General features: G+C 35.3%; 1 protein-coding gene across 4 annotated transcripts in view; it reads right to left on the bottom strand.

The window, feature by feature from the left end:
• Nucleotides 1-16,307, bottom strand: part of sorl1 (sortilin-related receptor, L(DLR class) A repeats containing) — a 142,393-nt gene that overhangs the window by 97,854 nt on the left and 28,232 nt on the right. For all 4 annotated transcript variants that reach the window (XM_056474295.1, XM_056474297.1, XM_056474296.1 and 1 more), the window contains exons 4-6: nt 14,999-15,160; nt 14,651-14,718; nt 2,203-2,383 (exon numbers count right to left, since the gene is read on the bottom strand). In XM_056474295.1, the coding sequence (XP_056330270.1) occupies nt 2,203-2,383; nt 14,651-14,718; nt 14,999-15,160 (411 nt within the window). The remainder of the gene's footprint in view (nt 1-2,202; nt 2,384-14,650; nt 14,719-14,998; nt 15,161-16,307) is intronic.

Raw genomic sequence — 16,307 nt, 5'->3', positions numbered from 1 at the left:
TAAGAGAAATGCTGACGAAAGAGATTTTCTTTATGGCAACCCATCTAAAAACAATCGACAATCAATAATTAATTTTTGTAATTTTAACTAAAGTAATTTTAACTTAAGTTTTAATTACAATATCATAAGCCTAAATGTACCTTTGTACATGAAACAGCCAGGTGCTTGGTAACCTTTAAGATAGAGATAGTTGATTAATCGAAAAGTAATCAGAATCAACATTTAGAACCTAAAATTTATCAAATTTTTCCAGGTCACTTTTTTCAATTACTTTGCCATACTGTGTGTGGCTGCTGATTTCTACTTATTTCTACCTAACCCTAACCCTATACTTATTATATTATTCTGATATTATACTTACGCCAAGCGCACATGTACGGTCCGACGCAGTCTTCGCATACCTCTCTCAAAAAATTGCAACCACACATCACAACGGTGCATAACGCAAGCTTTGTGGCTGGTTGGTTTGGTAGCGATGACAAGGGTGGGCGGCGCGGAGAGCCAATAGATAGTGTGTGTTTACTTCAATTATTTAAAATCAAGTGATGCACCCTACATTCAGAAATCTCTCATTTGTGATATGTGAGCATTTTTACGGTCCAAAACTTGTCAGTGAACTATGAGGGCAAAAAGATAAAATAAATACATGAAACAATCATTCATTAATTGTTATCGAGTTAAAATGTTAAATGTCCAATTAATCGAGATTCTGGTTTTAGGCCAAATCGCCCAGCTCTACTTTAAGATAAGCTCGTCACATCAGAAATGGGTCTCGCTTATGACATATGCTTCGCAGGCATTTCACGATGTATGTGTCACCATCTTATTCGTACACACAATTTAAACTCATGTTTTCTGTCTCCCAAACTTATATAATAAAGAGAACAATAAAATAATGTTATTAATTTTAATTTCAAATAAACGTTTCTGTTCAGAACGATTAAAATTGATTTTGTTTTCATTTTTGTTCCTGTGAAATGTCATTTGTTTGTTTTTCGTTTTCGTTCCTTGACCCAGTTCAGAGCCCTGATTAGAATACATGTCAATATATGTAAAACACTGAAACAATAATAAAAAAAATATTGTTATATAAAACAACTAAACTATATTAAATGATTCTATATTCAATCTCCCCTCAGTAACTTATTTTAATGCAAAGCATACAGCTCTGGAACTTTCTGGAATCACTGTGATGAACTCATTTAGCATGCAGTTGTGGTTTCTAATCCTGGACACACTCGATTTTTAATGTAGTTTGTCAGACTGTACAAATATAATCCCTATGTCACACTGCAAGATCTCAGCTGTCATAACATTAAACTGTTAGGATCTGAGAGTCAAGACGGGTCAGAAACAGCTGCTGAAGACTTGTCAGAAAATCAAAGTCAAAATAAAATATACCGGAATTTTAAACTAAACTCAACTAAAACACCTTCTGGAACTGATTTTATGTCAAAAGATGTATATAGAGCCTTCCAGGAAGCAGAACAACAGAGCAACAGGGTTTGGCTTTAAACGTTTCTTGTGTATATTGATAATTTAATGCTGCTGTTCTCCTCAGAGCTTGATACTTGATACTTATTTGATTTTTTTTTAAGTACAATTCAATTATTCTGCCTCCTGAAGCAAATCTAATGCTGATCCTGCAGTGAGCAAAACTTTCAAAGTCAAAAACAGATTTGATCAGATGCCTTAGTGTGGTCAGAATGCATTCAAACAGCCATAAAAAGACCATCTACTCTCCGCCAGCTAATTCTTGAATATTACAAGAGGAGCATGCATGCCAGATCAAACAGTATGTTTGCTTTGATGAAAAAATTTAGGAAGCAAAATGTCAATACCACTCATAAACAAGTCTGTAGTGACCTGAAATACCCCCTCTGCCACAAAGGGTAGAAGTTCACCACTGAATAAACCCACCAGGGACCCTTCTCACCCAAACCCAAAGCTTTAAATAAGCCTGTTATCACTGCCTGCTGATCTTGACCGGGATGATTCCTCCAGCTTTTCAGAGGAGTGTTTACTCATGCTCACAGGAGAGGCATTCAGCTTGAGCTGGCACAGATCTGCCTCTCAGCACCCTCCACATTTTTTTTAGATAAGAGTTGCTTATTCTTCCCTTCTTCTGCTATATAAAAGTCTTAACCTTCAAATGATCCTTAGAGGGTTTGCATCTCTGGTCTGGTTGAAGTGCAGCCTTACCCTAGTGGTGGTGGCAAACATGTATTTGTCACGTAGCTGGAAACTGTCCACCTTCTCCAGGATAACGCGTCGGTTTTGCTCGCTCTGGAAGAAGTCTGTGCTGCTGAGGATGCTGGAGTCTCCCTGGGGCTCGTGGCGCTGGACAAACACTGTGGTGGGGTTGTCGTATGGCTCTACACCCCTAGGGGGACAGAAAGACACACATTTGGGCATGTTTGTTTGGACAAGGATGTGGTTAACTTCTAAAAGGCCCCTAGTGGTTTTTTAGTTTAGTTTAAGTGTAAATTTAGATTTTAATTTATTATTTTTCAAGGTTTAATTTTTTTTTTGTTAATGCATCATGGATAGAGTCATATTTAAAATCGAGAAAACAATGTACAAGAATTAAAGACGCATGCTCACCATATATTAATTGTAATATTGGAGTTCCACAAGATCAATTCTGGGACCAACTCTGTTTAGTTTAACCATTAATGATTTACCTACAGCGTGTCCAGAAGTTCAGGTTCAAATGTATGTAGATGACACTGTAGTATATACTCACGCAAAAAACAAAGGACAAGCTGCTAACAGACTTACTGCTGCACTCTAGAAAGTTTCAGACTGGTTATGTCGTTCACGTCTTACCCTTAATGTAAGTATTAAGAAAAATGAGGAGCATGGCTCAGATATTTTAGTCAATGTACTGTAGAAGTAAAAAAAATACTGTTGATCATTTTAAATATTTATGTATAATTATTGACTCCAATTAAAAAAAAAACATTAAGAATGTTTCCAAAAGTGCTAGAGCAAGCCTGAGGATTTATAGAAACATCAGGCATCAGTTACCTATCGCTGCTGCTAAACTTTTTATGAATACAATGATTTTCCCTCATTTATCTTATTATGCAACAAGCTGGTCTCACATGAACATTACAACATTAAAATCATTGTATATTATCTATATATTATCTATACACAAACTCTAAACATTATAGCTAAAAAGCCAAGAAGCTATCATCACTGTAGCTGTATTGAACAACATAAATTACTAACATTCAACAGTTTCTTATTTTATGCTGATGTGTGTTTAATGCACAAAATATTGAATGATCTTGCACCACCACCTCTCAAACAATGTGTGATTGTCTGCAAAGACAATATAACACAGACAAGCTCATCAATTAGAAGTGATTGTTCAGTTAAACTCAAGAGAATTGTTTTTTTTCAGTCAGAGTAGCAGAAAGATGGAATAAAATACCAGTGCATATCAGAAAGAGTACCACTTTTAACATTTTTAAAACTGTCCTTAAATTTTGGCTTACAGAAAATCATATATGCAACCACTGATTTGATTTCATTTGATTGGCTATGTTATATTGTATGTATTGTAGGATTAGTGTATAATGTTAAATATTGTTAAACTTGTTACAACTTCCTGCCCAGGGACTACAGATGTAAATTAGCTTTATAGCTAACTCTGGCACAACATGTCATGTTGTATATTGTCCTTGTATAAAGAAGTAAAATAAATAAATAAAATAAAATCTCATTTTTTGAGTGTGATTTCAGAAAACAACAACTGCCATATTTATGTGTTACTATTAAACACTGCACTTCTGTTCTAAATGCTTGTGGTGAATAATTGCTTTTGGAGGAAAATTAATCCAGTATTTCCCAGAATCTACACACAACATGACGCAGTAACACATGGTTAGAAAAGGTTTTATTTCTGCGACTGTGTGGCCGAACAACAGCATAAACTATGCTACGACATTAAACACCTCAGGTGCTGATTATGTGTTTTCTTTAATGTTAAATGCTACTAATGTGAGTTTGATTTCCATTTTGCGTGTTTTGCATTTATAGCCATACTAAAATAGCTTCAACAGATTGTTTATCTCAGACAATAAAATGACCAGCAAACATACAGCTTAAACTCGAATGTTAGAATTGTGACTCAGTGCAAAGCAACAAACATCAGTCGCTCAGCCTGTGCTTTTAATAATTTTAATAAGCTTTAACATTGATGAATGAATTATATTATAAACCTGTCCATTTCCTTGGGAGCACAGTAGAACATTCTGGACTTCTGAATGTCTGTATTGAAATGTCGAATCTGGTGCAGACACCCAGATTGTAAAGCTAAACTTGCACAAAACATTGTAATGCCAAACATTAAAGTAAACATTGGGTTTTGACACATTTTTTTCAAAATGGCATTACAGAAGTGCTTTCTCTGATTTAATAGATAGTATGTGTACTATATTTGGGACATTTAATAAGTAGATATTGTTATACATGCTGAAAAAAAATTGGATAGTTTTCATACACAGATATTTCATACACTGGCTTGCTCAGATCAGAACTTGTGGAGCTGCGCTTTGGTGGAGTTGCTCTTAAGTGTTTGAACTTAACACTTTTTGCAGCACAGCACTTTTTGACATTAATAACATTTAAAAAATGACATATTATGATTATTTCCGAATGATCATGTGACTGAAGTAATGTTACTGAAATCTGTTTGGCCTAACCAAACAGAAATAAGCAGTTTTTAAATATATTCAAACAGATTTAAATCTAGTAATTACCACTTTACCATACTTTTGATCAAATAAATGCAGCATATGTGAGAACACTTGAATACCTGCAATCCAATTGATTGATCCCAAATGCAGTCAAACAATAGCTTAATGAAGTTTCGACATTTTTAAAGCTCAGTTGGTAAAAAATAACTGCAGCAATAAACTTTTTGGGATTGCATTTCCTAATGACATGCAATGTGCAACACTGCAAAAACGGCACAGTGCCTCTACAGCATGATCAATAGCTACTTTCGCTTCTCGAGTCAATCCAGGCAACTTTACACATCACACTTACACTGAAGCAACTAGGCAAACAAATTTCCACCCGCATGATGTTACTGATAAATTATTCAGGGTGCGTGTGGGAGATCAAGACTACAGACAGGCAGAAAAAGACAGCAATTTCTCTCTCCAAACTGGACCATCGGATTGACTCACATCCTCAGTAAACACACAGTGCTGCTGTTTGTTGAGACAGGCTCTTAAATGGGCAAGCTGGAGGATGAAGGGATTATCTCGCAGGGGAACAAACACACAAACCTCACCGTTTGCTTACTATTTCACAATTGGGAGTTTAACACGTCCAGTGGCGGCTGAGAGATGGATGAAAGAAGGCTTACAGCTCTTTTAAGCAGCCCTGCAGCTCCGCCTTTGGGTTTGTCTAGATTATAACCGAAAACCAATTGATGGTTTGGAGGACACAGTCAGAAAACTACACGACTCACACCCGAAAAACCCACAAACTTACATACTAAAGGTCTGCTTGTGGATCCTTAAAACAGCAGTCAAGCTGCTTGAACAGACGTCCTTATTACTTCTAAGTGATCCAATAAATATGTGTTAATATTTACACAAATACACATCCAGTGTGTTTTATTAGTGATGTAATACTATTAGCAGTCCAGCTAATACAGAACAAAATGTCAGATAAGTGATGTTTATAGTATACAATTTCTTTTTTTATAGGAATTCTTTATAAATTTGCACAAAACAGAAAAATAAACAGTCAACAACAACAAAACAAACAAACAACCCCAACACTTATTTCCCCTTTATTGCTTTAACAGAAGAGCCTTTTCAGCCTGCAAACATCAAGGTTCAAGTCCTCAAGTGTCTTACAAATGAACAGCAAGTGTACGTATAAGGCTGGTTTATACTTCTGCGTCAAATGATCATCTTTTCTGAATGCTACCTTAATGTCCAAGTAGCTAAAACTCACTCATTCAGTGGCGGAAACTGCTGGACATGCAACATCAATCATAAGGTAAACAAAAAAACAAGTTTCCATATAGAGCTACTTCACAGGACTCTACACTTGTATACACTCTCTCCAATGGGTTTGCGCGGCTCTCGGTCCCACCCACACTGGTCACAGCTATCAAACTGGCCAATCACAGAGCTTGCGCTATGCATCGTTGCGATGTGCAGTTACATTTTTTAAAGGTCACAGCCACAGTGAGGGCTATGCGACCACGCAAAGGCTGCACCGGAGCATACGTGTGCGCTTGACGCGAAGTATAAATCAGCCTATAGGGTGCATACACAATACCATTACAGTTATAAAAAAATAAATATAACAAATAAATAAAAATGCAAAAGGGAAAACACGAAAAGATATACAATATACATAAAAAGCGAATCATTCAATGTATAATAGCAGGAACGTTCTGTATATCTTTATTACAAGCCAGCCAAATGTGGTTAAAAGCTGGTTTATTCCTCTGCAACGAGCGATCGCCATGACCCACGGCACCTGCTTTGCGCGTCGCCGTGTATTAATACTCCTGTGTGCTGTTTGTGTTGCTCTGCAATAACACTTCCGAAATGCTAGCTGGCAGTATTTCATGTTCTGTTCCTCTGTGTAGAGTTTCTTCACGGGTGTTTTGTTTTTTCTAAACGCTACTTTAATGTATAAGTAGCTAAATTCAGAGGCGGAAAGCAGCGGACGTGCAACAAAAAAATCTAAGTAAACACAAAACATCTGGAGCTCCTTGACAGCACTTGACACTTGTAAACACACTTGTAGACACTTGCTCTATCAGGCTCGCAGCTCTCAGCAACCCCCACACTCGGCACAGCTACCAAGAAGACCAATCACAGACCTTGAGCTACGCATCGTTGCAACGTGTAGTTACATTTTTTGAGAGGCACACGTCAGCATCAGCCATATCGAGGGCTATGCAACCGGGCAGAGACTGCACTGGACCATACGTTTGCGCTTAATGCAGAAGTGTAACATTACTATTTAAACATTTGAGATTTTAATATATATATAAGATTTATCAAGAAAACGTTCATTTGATCAAAAATAGATATAATGGATATTAAATAATAAATATATACCTGTGATTCTGAATTTTAAACATCCTTTCTACAGTTTCCATGATACGTCAGAAATATTTTGATGCATTTTGAAGATTAAGAATGATTTTATAGTGTTGCATTTATTCTTGAATAAAAACGATTTAATTTTGAAAAGAATTGATTGGAAACATATGGTCGAATGGTCACTTCTTATCCATTTAATGAGCCACTGGTGAATGAAAGCATTAGCACATTTAAAAAAATAAATAAATAAATCAAATAAACGGTAACATGTATAAAAACGCATTTGATACTGTGGTACATCCATTTGCATTAAATTTTTTTATAATTATTGTATTATTCTAGATTATAATTGCTATATCACTACAATAATGGTGGCATACATTTTGGTAAACTGGTGCTACAAAGGTGGTGAGTTTTAATAAATAATTACATTATTCAAATCTAAAAACAGGTCAAATGAACACATAAAAATCTAATACTCAATCAATAAGTAGTGCGATATGGATATATCATAGTTCCTATAAAATAAATGGAACATGATGAGATTTTGATGTCTCCTCATAAAAACAAGCAAAAGCACAAAATAGAGGCAGCTATGTGAAACGGGCATGTTCTTCAGATAAATCTACGCTCTGAGGGCACAGAATGGAAGGGTTATCAGTGCAGTGATGGTGTAGTCGTGGAGTCATTTGTGTTGGCCATTGCAGCGGGCAGCTAATGTTATCTCCACAGCCACTGACTGCCACTCCAGCAGATGAAATGGGCCACGGCTGGCAGACAAAATCAATTATTAATACGGCCGCAGTCTGAGTCTCATCAGAGAAACATCCACAACCCACTGTTTCACAATCAAGCAGCCCGTCTGGACTCCAGAGGAAACCCACCTTTTACCTATACAGTGCAATCTACTAATATCGGCACCTATAATAAAATGAGAAAAGGCAGTAGTGAAAAATACGTTTAACCTTTTGATCTATTGCTCAAAATATGAGAGAAAAACTCTCACTGAGGACAAACGATTTTAAACACAACAGTTATATAAAAAAACCAAACATTTTGACTTCCAAAACAAAACTTCTATTATTTTCCAATAACAAAAACTTTAATGAAAGTGTTGAAAATTATGTCTAAAACTATTTTTTGTATGTGTGTTTTAGGAGCAATTTGTCCCTATATACAGTACCTATAATGTAAAACCTAAAAAGTTAAGGTAATTTAAACCATTTGAGGAAACCGATTGCAACAAACCATTTACTGTAATTATAAATCTAATCCTAATGAGTGCTGTGAACTTAATCCATTTGAGTAAACGAAGCAATTTGAGCACAGTAAAACCCAATAAATGTAGAGAACTCAAACCAACAGAGTACTGTAAAACTTATTAAGTTAAGTCAACTCAAACCGTTTGAGAAAAGCGATTGCAACACATCATTCAAGTTAAAAAACTAGTCTATATGAGTACTGTGAACTTACTCCATTTATCTGACTCATTACCTTCAACACTGAGTTCAAACACTTTTCAAATGAGTTGAATTAAGTTATAGTAAATTTTGAGTTAACAACACTCAATTCATTTGATAAAGTTGACTGCTGGGTACCGTTTTACAGTGTATTTTTGAATGTCTCTGCTGCTTGGATCATACAATCTGCTTCAACTGTCATGAAATATGTCAAATTTTAATCTTCATTGTTTTACTATGGTTAAATAAGCATACAGAAACACCTATTTTCTGTAATTTGTCTTTCAGTTATTAAAAAAAAAATTGACTAATTTAATTTCTGCAATAAATATTGCAATATGAATACAGTTTCACAAGACGGTTTAAAAAGCTCTATTTGACAGTTTTCTGGGCAGTCTAACAGTATTCAGGTATAGAAATAGAATAATCAATTATCTTGTTTCTAGTCCAAATATATAAAATTCTTTGATCAAGTAATAATATCCTTTGGCTTCACTTTTTTCCTTAAAACAAGCAAAATTATCTGCCAATTGAGTAACTAAAATAACCTTATTTTTACTTTGAAATGTAGGTATTTAAGCTATAAACAAGACAACATTTTAGGTAAGAATCTTTGTTAAACCTCCAAACATCATATTTTTGTTCCCAAATCCTCAAAACTCTCTTGTAATGAACAGTCAAAAGCCTTAAAAAAACACATGCAAATGATAAACCTTCAATCTATTATGGTTAAACCTAGCAGTGACTTTACAAACCAGATGTGTCATGTTTTGGTCATGCCATGTGGTATACTAAAGCAGAAAATGGTGGAAAATACCAACTCCTTTATTGTCAAATATATCTAAAAACTATCATTTAAACAACAGTTAGTAAGAAAATCCATTGTGCCCTATCATATGATCCATTTTGCATTATTTTACATTAATAATGGATTTAGTTAACTGTAAAATTATACAATTGTATGCCATTCCAGTTTAAGAAAAATCTATGTAAAATACTTGAAACGTACTGGCAATACTAGAACGAGTCATGTATGCCAGTGGTTCCCAATTGTAGTCCTCGGGCCTGAAAGAGGATGCGTGTCTGTGTCCAAATGCACAGGTTATAAGGAAGGTTCAAGAGGTCAAACATACTACAAGATTTAGTTTTGTCTTTGGGTCAGAAAGTCTCCAAAACTACAATCCGACATAATCAACATCACCACAAATTGTTTTGAAGGGTTTCAAGAAAAAGCCACTGCTCTCATCTCATCACACAACAAGTTCAAACATGCTCAGTTAAAGAGGGTCTATTATGCCCCTTTTAACAAGATGTAAAATAAGTCTCTGATGTCCCTCGAGCGTGTATGTGAAGTTTCAGCTTAAAATACCCAACAAACCATTTTTTTAATAACTCCTTGAAACTCCCCCTTTTAGGCTTTGATCCAAATTATTGGATTATTATAATCCAAAATTTTGATGACTGTCACTTTAAATTCAAATAAGATTCTGCTCTTTTCAAAAGAGTGCGCAGCTACAAAAGTGTGCGTTAGAATAGTGACACATTCAAAACAGTTATCTCTGTGAAAAAAACCTGAAAATGTCAAAATTAGTGTCTCAGAAGAAGGCAGTGTATCGAGGCTATAGTGTTCATTTGTGATTCTTAAAACTCCACATGTATAATCCTCTTAGTCGCTGATGTTATCTTCGGCAGGTTAAAACTCTAATGGTGGACAGCTTCTCACTCAGGGCTGTTTATGCAAATGAGCGAGAAGAGATCATCACTAATGGGCGGGGCTTTTCCCCTCTGATGACAAGTACAAAGGGAGAATGTCAATCAAAGTGTTTCTGCAGGTCATAAATACATGTTCTATTCTCAAGACAACAACTAATCCAATAAAAAGTAGTACATCGGCTCCATTATTCTAGGGTTAAGCTTCTACTTCTCCATCTCCTTTAAATGTAACAAATGTGAATCTGCGGAAGGCTCCTTGGCACATCCATTTTGGTCATGCCCAAAACCTTTTGAGTTTTGGAGTGAAATTTTAAGATTCTACTCTAAGGCTTATTCTTTTGAGCTCGCCCCTGATCCAACAATCGCTGTTTTTGGTTGGTCTGACTCACTTTGTGGATTCAGCCATTAATTTAAAAACGTTGTCCAATATGGAATGGTGATAGCTAAAAAAATGATTCTTTGTCTATGGATAAAGGCATTAAAACCACTTTTTAAATCCTGGCTTCCAGAATCCTCTAGCACTTTACATTTAGAGAGACTTAGTCACAATCTATCTGATAATGATGGCTACGAAGCCACCTGAAAACCCTTTTTTAATTATCTGTCAAATATCAAGGAGAACAGTTTAAAAGTATGATGACCCTATCATTGTTTGCAAGATCACCATATTGCCCAGGCCCACTGGCTTAGAAATATATCTATAACATTATTAACCTATGTATAAAACTGGACAAACTGATGTAACAATGCTTTTAAAATAATAAAGAAAAACTTTTGTTTGCCTTCTCTTTCCTATCTTTAGAGTTGTTGCTTTGTTCTGTATTGTTCTGTGTTGCTTTAAGGTCAAAATAAAAATATAATATTTAAAAAAAAGCGTTTCTACAGTAATTATAGAACTGTAATAGAAATATTATATTTTTACCAATAGAGAATGTTAAAACAGCATCTAGGGATGCTAAAATATGCCTTATACAGTTTAAAATTATACAACGTTTTTACTGGACTCCTTTCAGACTGTTTAAGCTTGGGTTAAAATATACTCCTTATTGTTGGAGATTTAAGATGGAGAAAGGTGATGATGTAGAGTTCATGCTCTATGGTCTTGCACAAAAATTCAGGATTTCTGGAAAAGAGTTCATGAACATATTTTCTTGGTTTTAGATTTTCATTTTTCACTATGTCCTGGACTGTTTATAGGTGGTTGGACAGACAACGAAGAAAAAAATAAAAACATAAAATCCTGGGTCTGCAAACCAGTTTACTGATAATTCTTAGGAACTGGAAATCAGAAGATGCCCCTTCCTTTCAAGAATGGGCAGTAGAACTTGCTAGAGTGGCTGCATTTGAAAAAAAAAAAAAAGTCTTATAAGCAAATGGACAAGCTATAGTGAAATATTTACTATAAAAATTGTCCAAGTACTTAACATGTTTAGAAATGGAACAGTAATCAATGTGTGAAAAATATACTGATTGTGACAGTGTAAATGTGATATGTTATTGGCTGAACTTATTCGCTTGAACCTATTCAGTTTTTATTGCATTGTATTGTAATTTTCTCTTCATTATATAGAGATGGAGGCTTTAACTGTATTTAATGATAGCCAAGCCAGTACCTAAAGTCGTAGTTAGGGATTAGTTTGGGTTGGGTTTGTTAATAGGGTAAAATGTTGATAATTTAATAGTTCTATTCTTTATTCCATATTATTTGCTCTGGCATCGAGACTTTAATGTCATTTGAGCTAAAGTTAAAAAAAAAAAAAGCGTAATCATGTCTATGATGAATTGCACTCATAACATTGTAATTAGCTCCAGTCTTCCAGTCGGATCATATCCTGTGGCATAATGTTTACGGAATAGGAGAGCAACAGAGGCGCTCTGTTATTTGCTAGTCGATGCCAGCGCCTGATTGTGCAAACACCAACTGCTGGCTGCGACCCAGAGCAAGAGTTTCACATTCCTACATAAACTCCTGAACCGGATGAGCACTCGAGCCTCTTCAGATTACAAACGCTGAAGCAAAAATCCTGTATGGAGGAGCGTGGAGAGCAGGCAGTGGATTGGCTGGTGATCTTCTTGAGCTCTGTTCATGCCGTTTATTCAGGATAACAACAAGCTGCTAACATCCTGCTCTTTTAGATAGCAATCGTAACCACAATAATGAGCCATGTATGAAGTATCTGAGCAACAATGGCCTTAAATAACAACAAGAAAAGTGGCAATCAGAGCAGACTGCACATGGTCTGTCAGAAATCAGCCGAATATGCTGATTTGCTGCTCCAGATCAAATTCTTACTGTGCGTTCACACCGAAAGTGGCAAGAGCATCAAAGTAGCTGGAAGTCATTCATTTTCAATGGGAGCCGGCGGCAATAAGCAGCATGGTGCGTCATCGCCGGTGTGGGCGTCGAGGGGAGTTGAAATCAAGTCAACTTAATGGTAATGAGCTGATGCGGTTCGGCGGCAACCTATCAGAATGTTAAAGTCCACCACTTGAGAGAATTCCAGAGAACACAGTACTGTGAACTTCAGTTTCAACCACAGTTGTTCCCAAGAATTATATAATATTATATTATATTATATAATATTGTGGTCACTGGATTTCCAATTATTACCAATTTTTTCTTACAGGGACATACATTAAAAAAGTTACTGGTGAGTTACTGTTGTGCATTAATATTATACTTTTTTTTCTTTAAAAATTTGGGAATCTCATGTTAACTATAACAACTTCAGAACTTTTCAGACATATGGACATGTATTGGATATGTGAAGCAAAGCCACACCACGCGCAACAACTTGACTTTACATTGTTAGATGAATTTGATAAAAACTGGGCAATATTTTCATGCTAGAAAGGATGTTTTTTTATGTGAGAATTAAACTGACTTGCTGATATGCTGCAACGGCTACTTTAAATACAAGATCAATGTAGCGAATTTTGACATCCTCGCCACCGAATCTGTGAAGGCAGCCATCGTTGTCGCCAGATCAAACTTTCCCACTCTTGCCGCCTTCGGTGTGAATGTACAGTTATGGTTATTTATGTTGAAAAAACTTGTGCTACTTGTTATGTTTATTTATTTCTTGTGTAACATAATAAAAGTAGTTATTTCATTAAGTAGATTTCTTTGCAAAATTGTTGCAAAATAGAAAAAAGGTTGTATATTATGTATATATATATCTTTCCTTAGATGTTAGCTAAAATTAGCTCAAATTAAAATATATATATAGCTAATATCTAAGGAAATATTCTTCAATTTTATATAAAATATATATTTTTTATTTTTAGATTTTAAATTATTTTACATTTTATATTTTTTAAAGCAAATTCAAGCTATTAATAAAAACTACAACAGTTAATCAGTGACAATGAAGTTTCCACAGCGGAAAGACACACCTATGGAGCTAGATGTGTCTCAAAAATAATATATTTACAAAATACAATTTATACTTCCACAGAACAATTCACGTTTACAAAATTCAATTTGTAAATTCAAATTACAATTAATAAATACAACACACAAGTTGTGTATTCACAGATAAAAATTATTTTTTGTTTTTCGCCAAATGAATTAGATGTGTAATTATTAATCATGCTTTGCATTCACAAATTAGATTTTGTGCATTTTTGAATCGTGTTTTGAATTTACTAATTGGATTAATGCATTTACGAATTGTGTTTTTAACTTACTAATTGGATTTTGTAAATGTGACTGGTGTTGTGGATGTATAAATTATATTTTATAAATGTATTATTTTTGAGACTGATCTGGCTCCATAACCGTCATCTTATCCAGCATATGTTTTACACAGCGGATGCCCTCCCAGCTGCAACCCAGTACTGGTAAACATCCATACACTATTATTCACACACATACACTATGGCCAATTTAGTTTATTCAAATCACCTATAGCACATGTCTTTAGACTGTGGGGGAAACCAGAGCACCCGGACATGCAAACTCCACACAGAAATGCCAACTGACCCAGCCGGGACTCGAACCAGCAACCTTCTTGCTGTGAGGAGACAGTGCTAACCACTGAGCCACCTACAATTATCATTAGAGGCATTATTTTTAATCTTTAAATGTACATTATAATTAATCAAAATTCTTCATGCTTCATATAATTAAAGTGTTATTATCTAAGTGTACAGCTGCATGGAAAATATGTGACAAAAATAGCATCTTGTTTCCACTACTTGCTGGAAAACTCGCTATAGTTTTAAAAAGCACTACAAAATGCAACATGACTGTATTTGTCCGTTGATTTAAACTTAAAACCTCATGCCAACATACACAAATACAAAAGTCTAATACAGACTGTGTGATGGACATATTCAGAGAGTAATTAGCATTAACACTGTCAGCGCGCCTGATCTTACCAGAAGTAGAACTTGACATGTTCCTGAATCAACACCCACGTCTCACCAAAGTCATCTGACTTCCACAGCTGCCAAAGAGACATTACAAACAGAAACAGAAAACAGAAAATAAGTCCTCAAGAGTCAGCAGTTTCTGGTATAATATTAAATATGATTCATCATTTGTCATGAACCTGCTTCTAATAAAAAAATTAAAGCTGATCATCTAAAATCAAAACAGGCTGCTTAGCTTAAAATTCAAAAGGACAATGTCTACAAACAGCTGACAGTGCTGTGGTCTTACTGTAACTGGACACAGGAAATGCAAAACAGACAGCTGAAGCTAAAGGAAGGCATCAGTGATCATACCTGTTTGTTAGGATGAGAGCTGTCATAACCGAGGACCAGGTTCGGCCTTTTACTGTGCAGCAGCAGGTCTGTGGGCTTGAATGGGACGGAGAAACCCTGGACGGTTTTGCAGAAGTCTAAGGTGTTCCACAGGTAACTGTTTGTGGTGTCTGTAAACAGGTACTGCAATGGAAAAATAGGAAATAAAAGGATGCATTAGGTATCACTGGCATGTAATTGATTCAAACAATGGTATAAATCTATTTAAGACATCAATAAATGTAAATTGTGATAATGGCAATTAACAATCGCAAATACAATTTCAAAGAAATAATAGACAATTATGATTTTTGCCATAGTCGTACACCACTAATACAGATGCTGCTAAATTAAGGTCTTTGCGCAAATTTTTGTGAGCATCTTTTTGTACTTGTATCTGAAAAATTCATTGCAGAAAATTAAAAAAAGCAAAACTTTTCTGTTCTTCTCTCTCTTCATCAAAACAGAAAAAGATAGAGGAATAAATATTGTGTTCATGCAATACACTGCACAGAGAGCAAGGAGAGTTCCCCTCCTTATTAAACATCTGCGCAGAATTATCACAAATTGCAAAGTTTATTTCAGGAAATCAAGAGAATTTTGATAATTTGCTTGTGATACTTTACAAATTTCCATCCATAAACAAATCCTGAACAGAGACTGGCAGCATGTCAAAGGAATGGACACACACACATTAGACAGCAGCAGGGGAGAGGTGCGCCAGGCACTGAATCCAGCATACAGCAGTCTACAGCAGTGGATCTCTACGCCACATTCTGTCTTTATATTACGGACTGTTTGTCAAAGTGCTCTGTGCTCAAGGCTCGAGTGATGGCATGGTTTGGTTTTTGCCTTTTGCTTGTACGGTGGCTCTGAACTGTCAAAACAGCTCATCTTTATCTTTATTTCTATAGCGCTTTTACAATGTAGATTGTGTCAAAGTTCTAGTAAATTGAAACTGTGTCAGCACAGAGTTCAGATGTTCAGTTTAGTGTAATATAAATGTCACTGCTGAAAGCCCAAACATTTAAGAGCAAATTCAATGGTGCGCAGCTTCACAAGTCTCAAACCAAGCCCGCCAGTAGGAAAACACCTCTCCAAAGTATTTTTCAATGCAAAAAAAAGAACCTGATCAGATTGTTTTTATGACTACAATTGATACAACCTGAGGACGAATGTGCAAAAATTTAGGACAAAAATTTAAGTGTGCAGTAACCTTTACACTGAACTATTTATTCAGCATTGATTTATATTGTTTTAAATCAAATTTGATTTTAATTTATCTTAAAAA

Source organism: Danio aesculapii, chromosome 15 (assembly GCF_903798145.1).
Source record: "Danio aesculapii chromosome 15, fDanAes4.1, whole genome shotgun sequence".
Lineage (NCBI taxonomy): Eukaryota > Metazoa > Chordata > Actinopteri > Cypriniformes > Danionidae > Danio > Danio aesculapii.
Note: the sequence above shows the minus strand (reverse complement) of the source record. Positions and strands in the feature narration are given on the sequence as shown.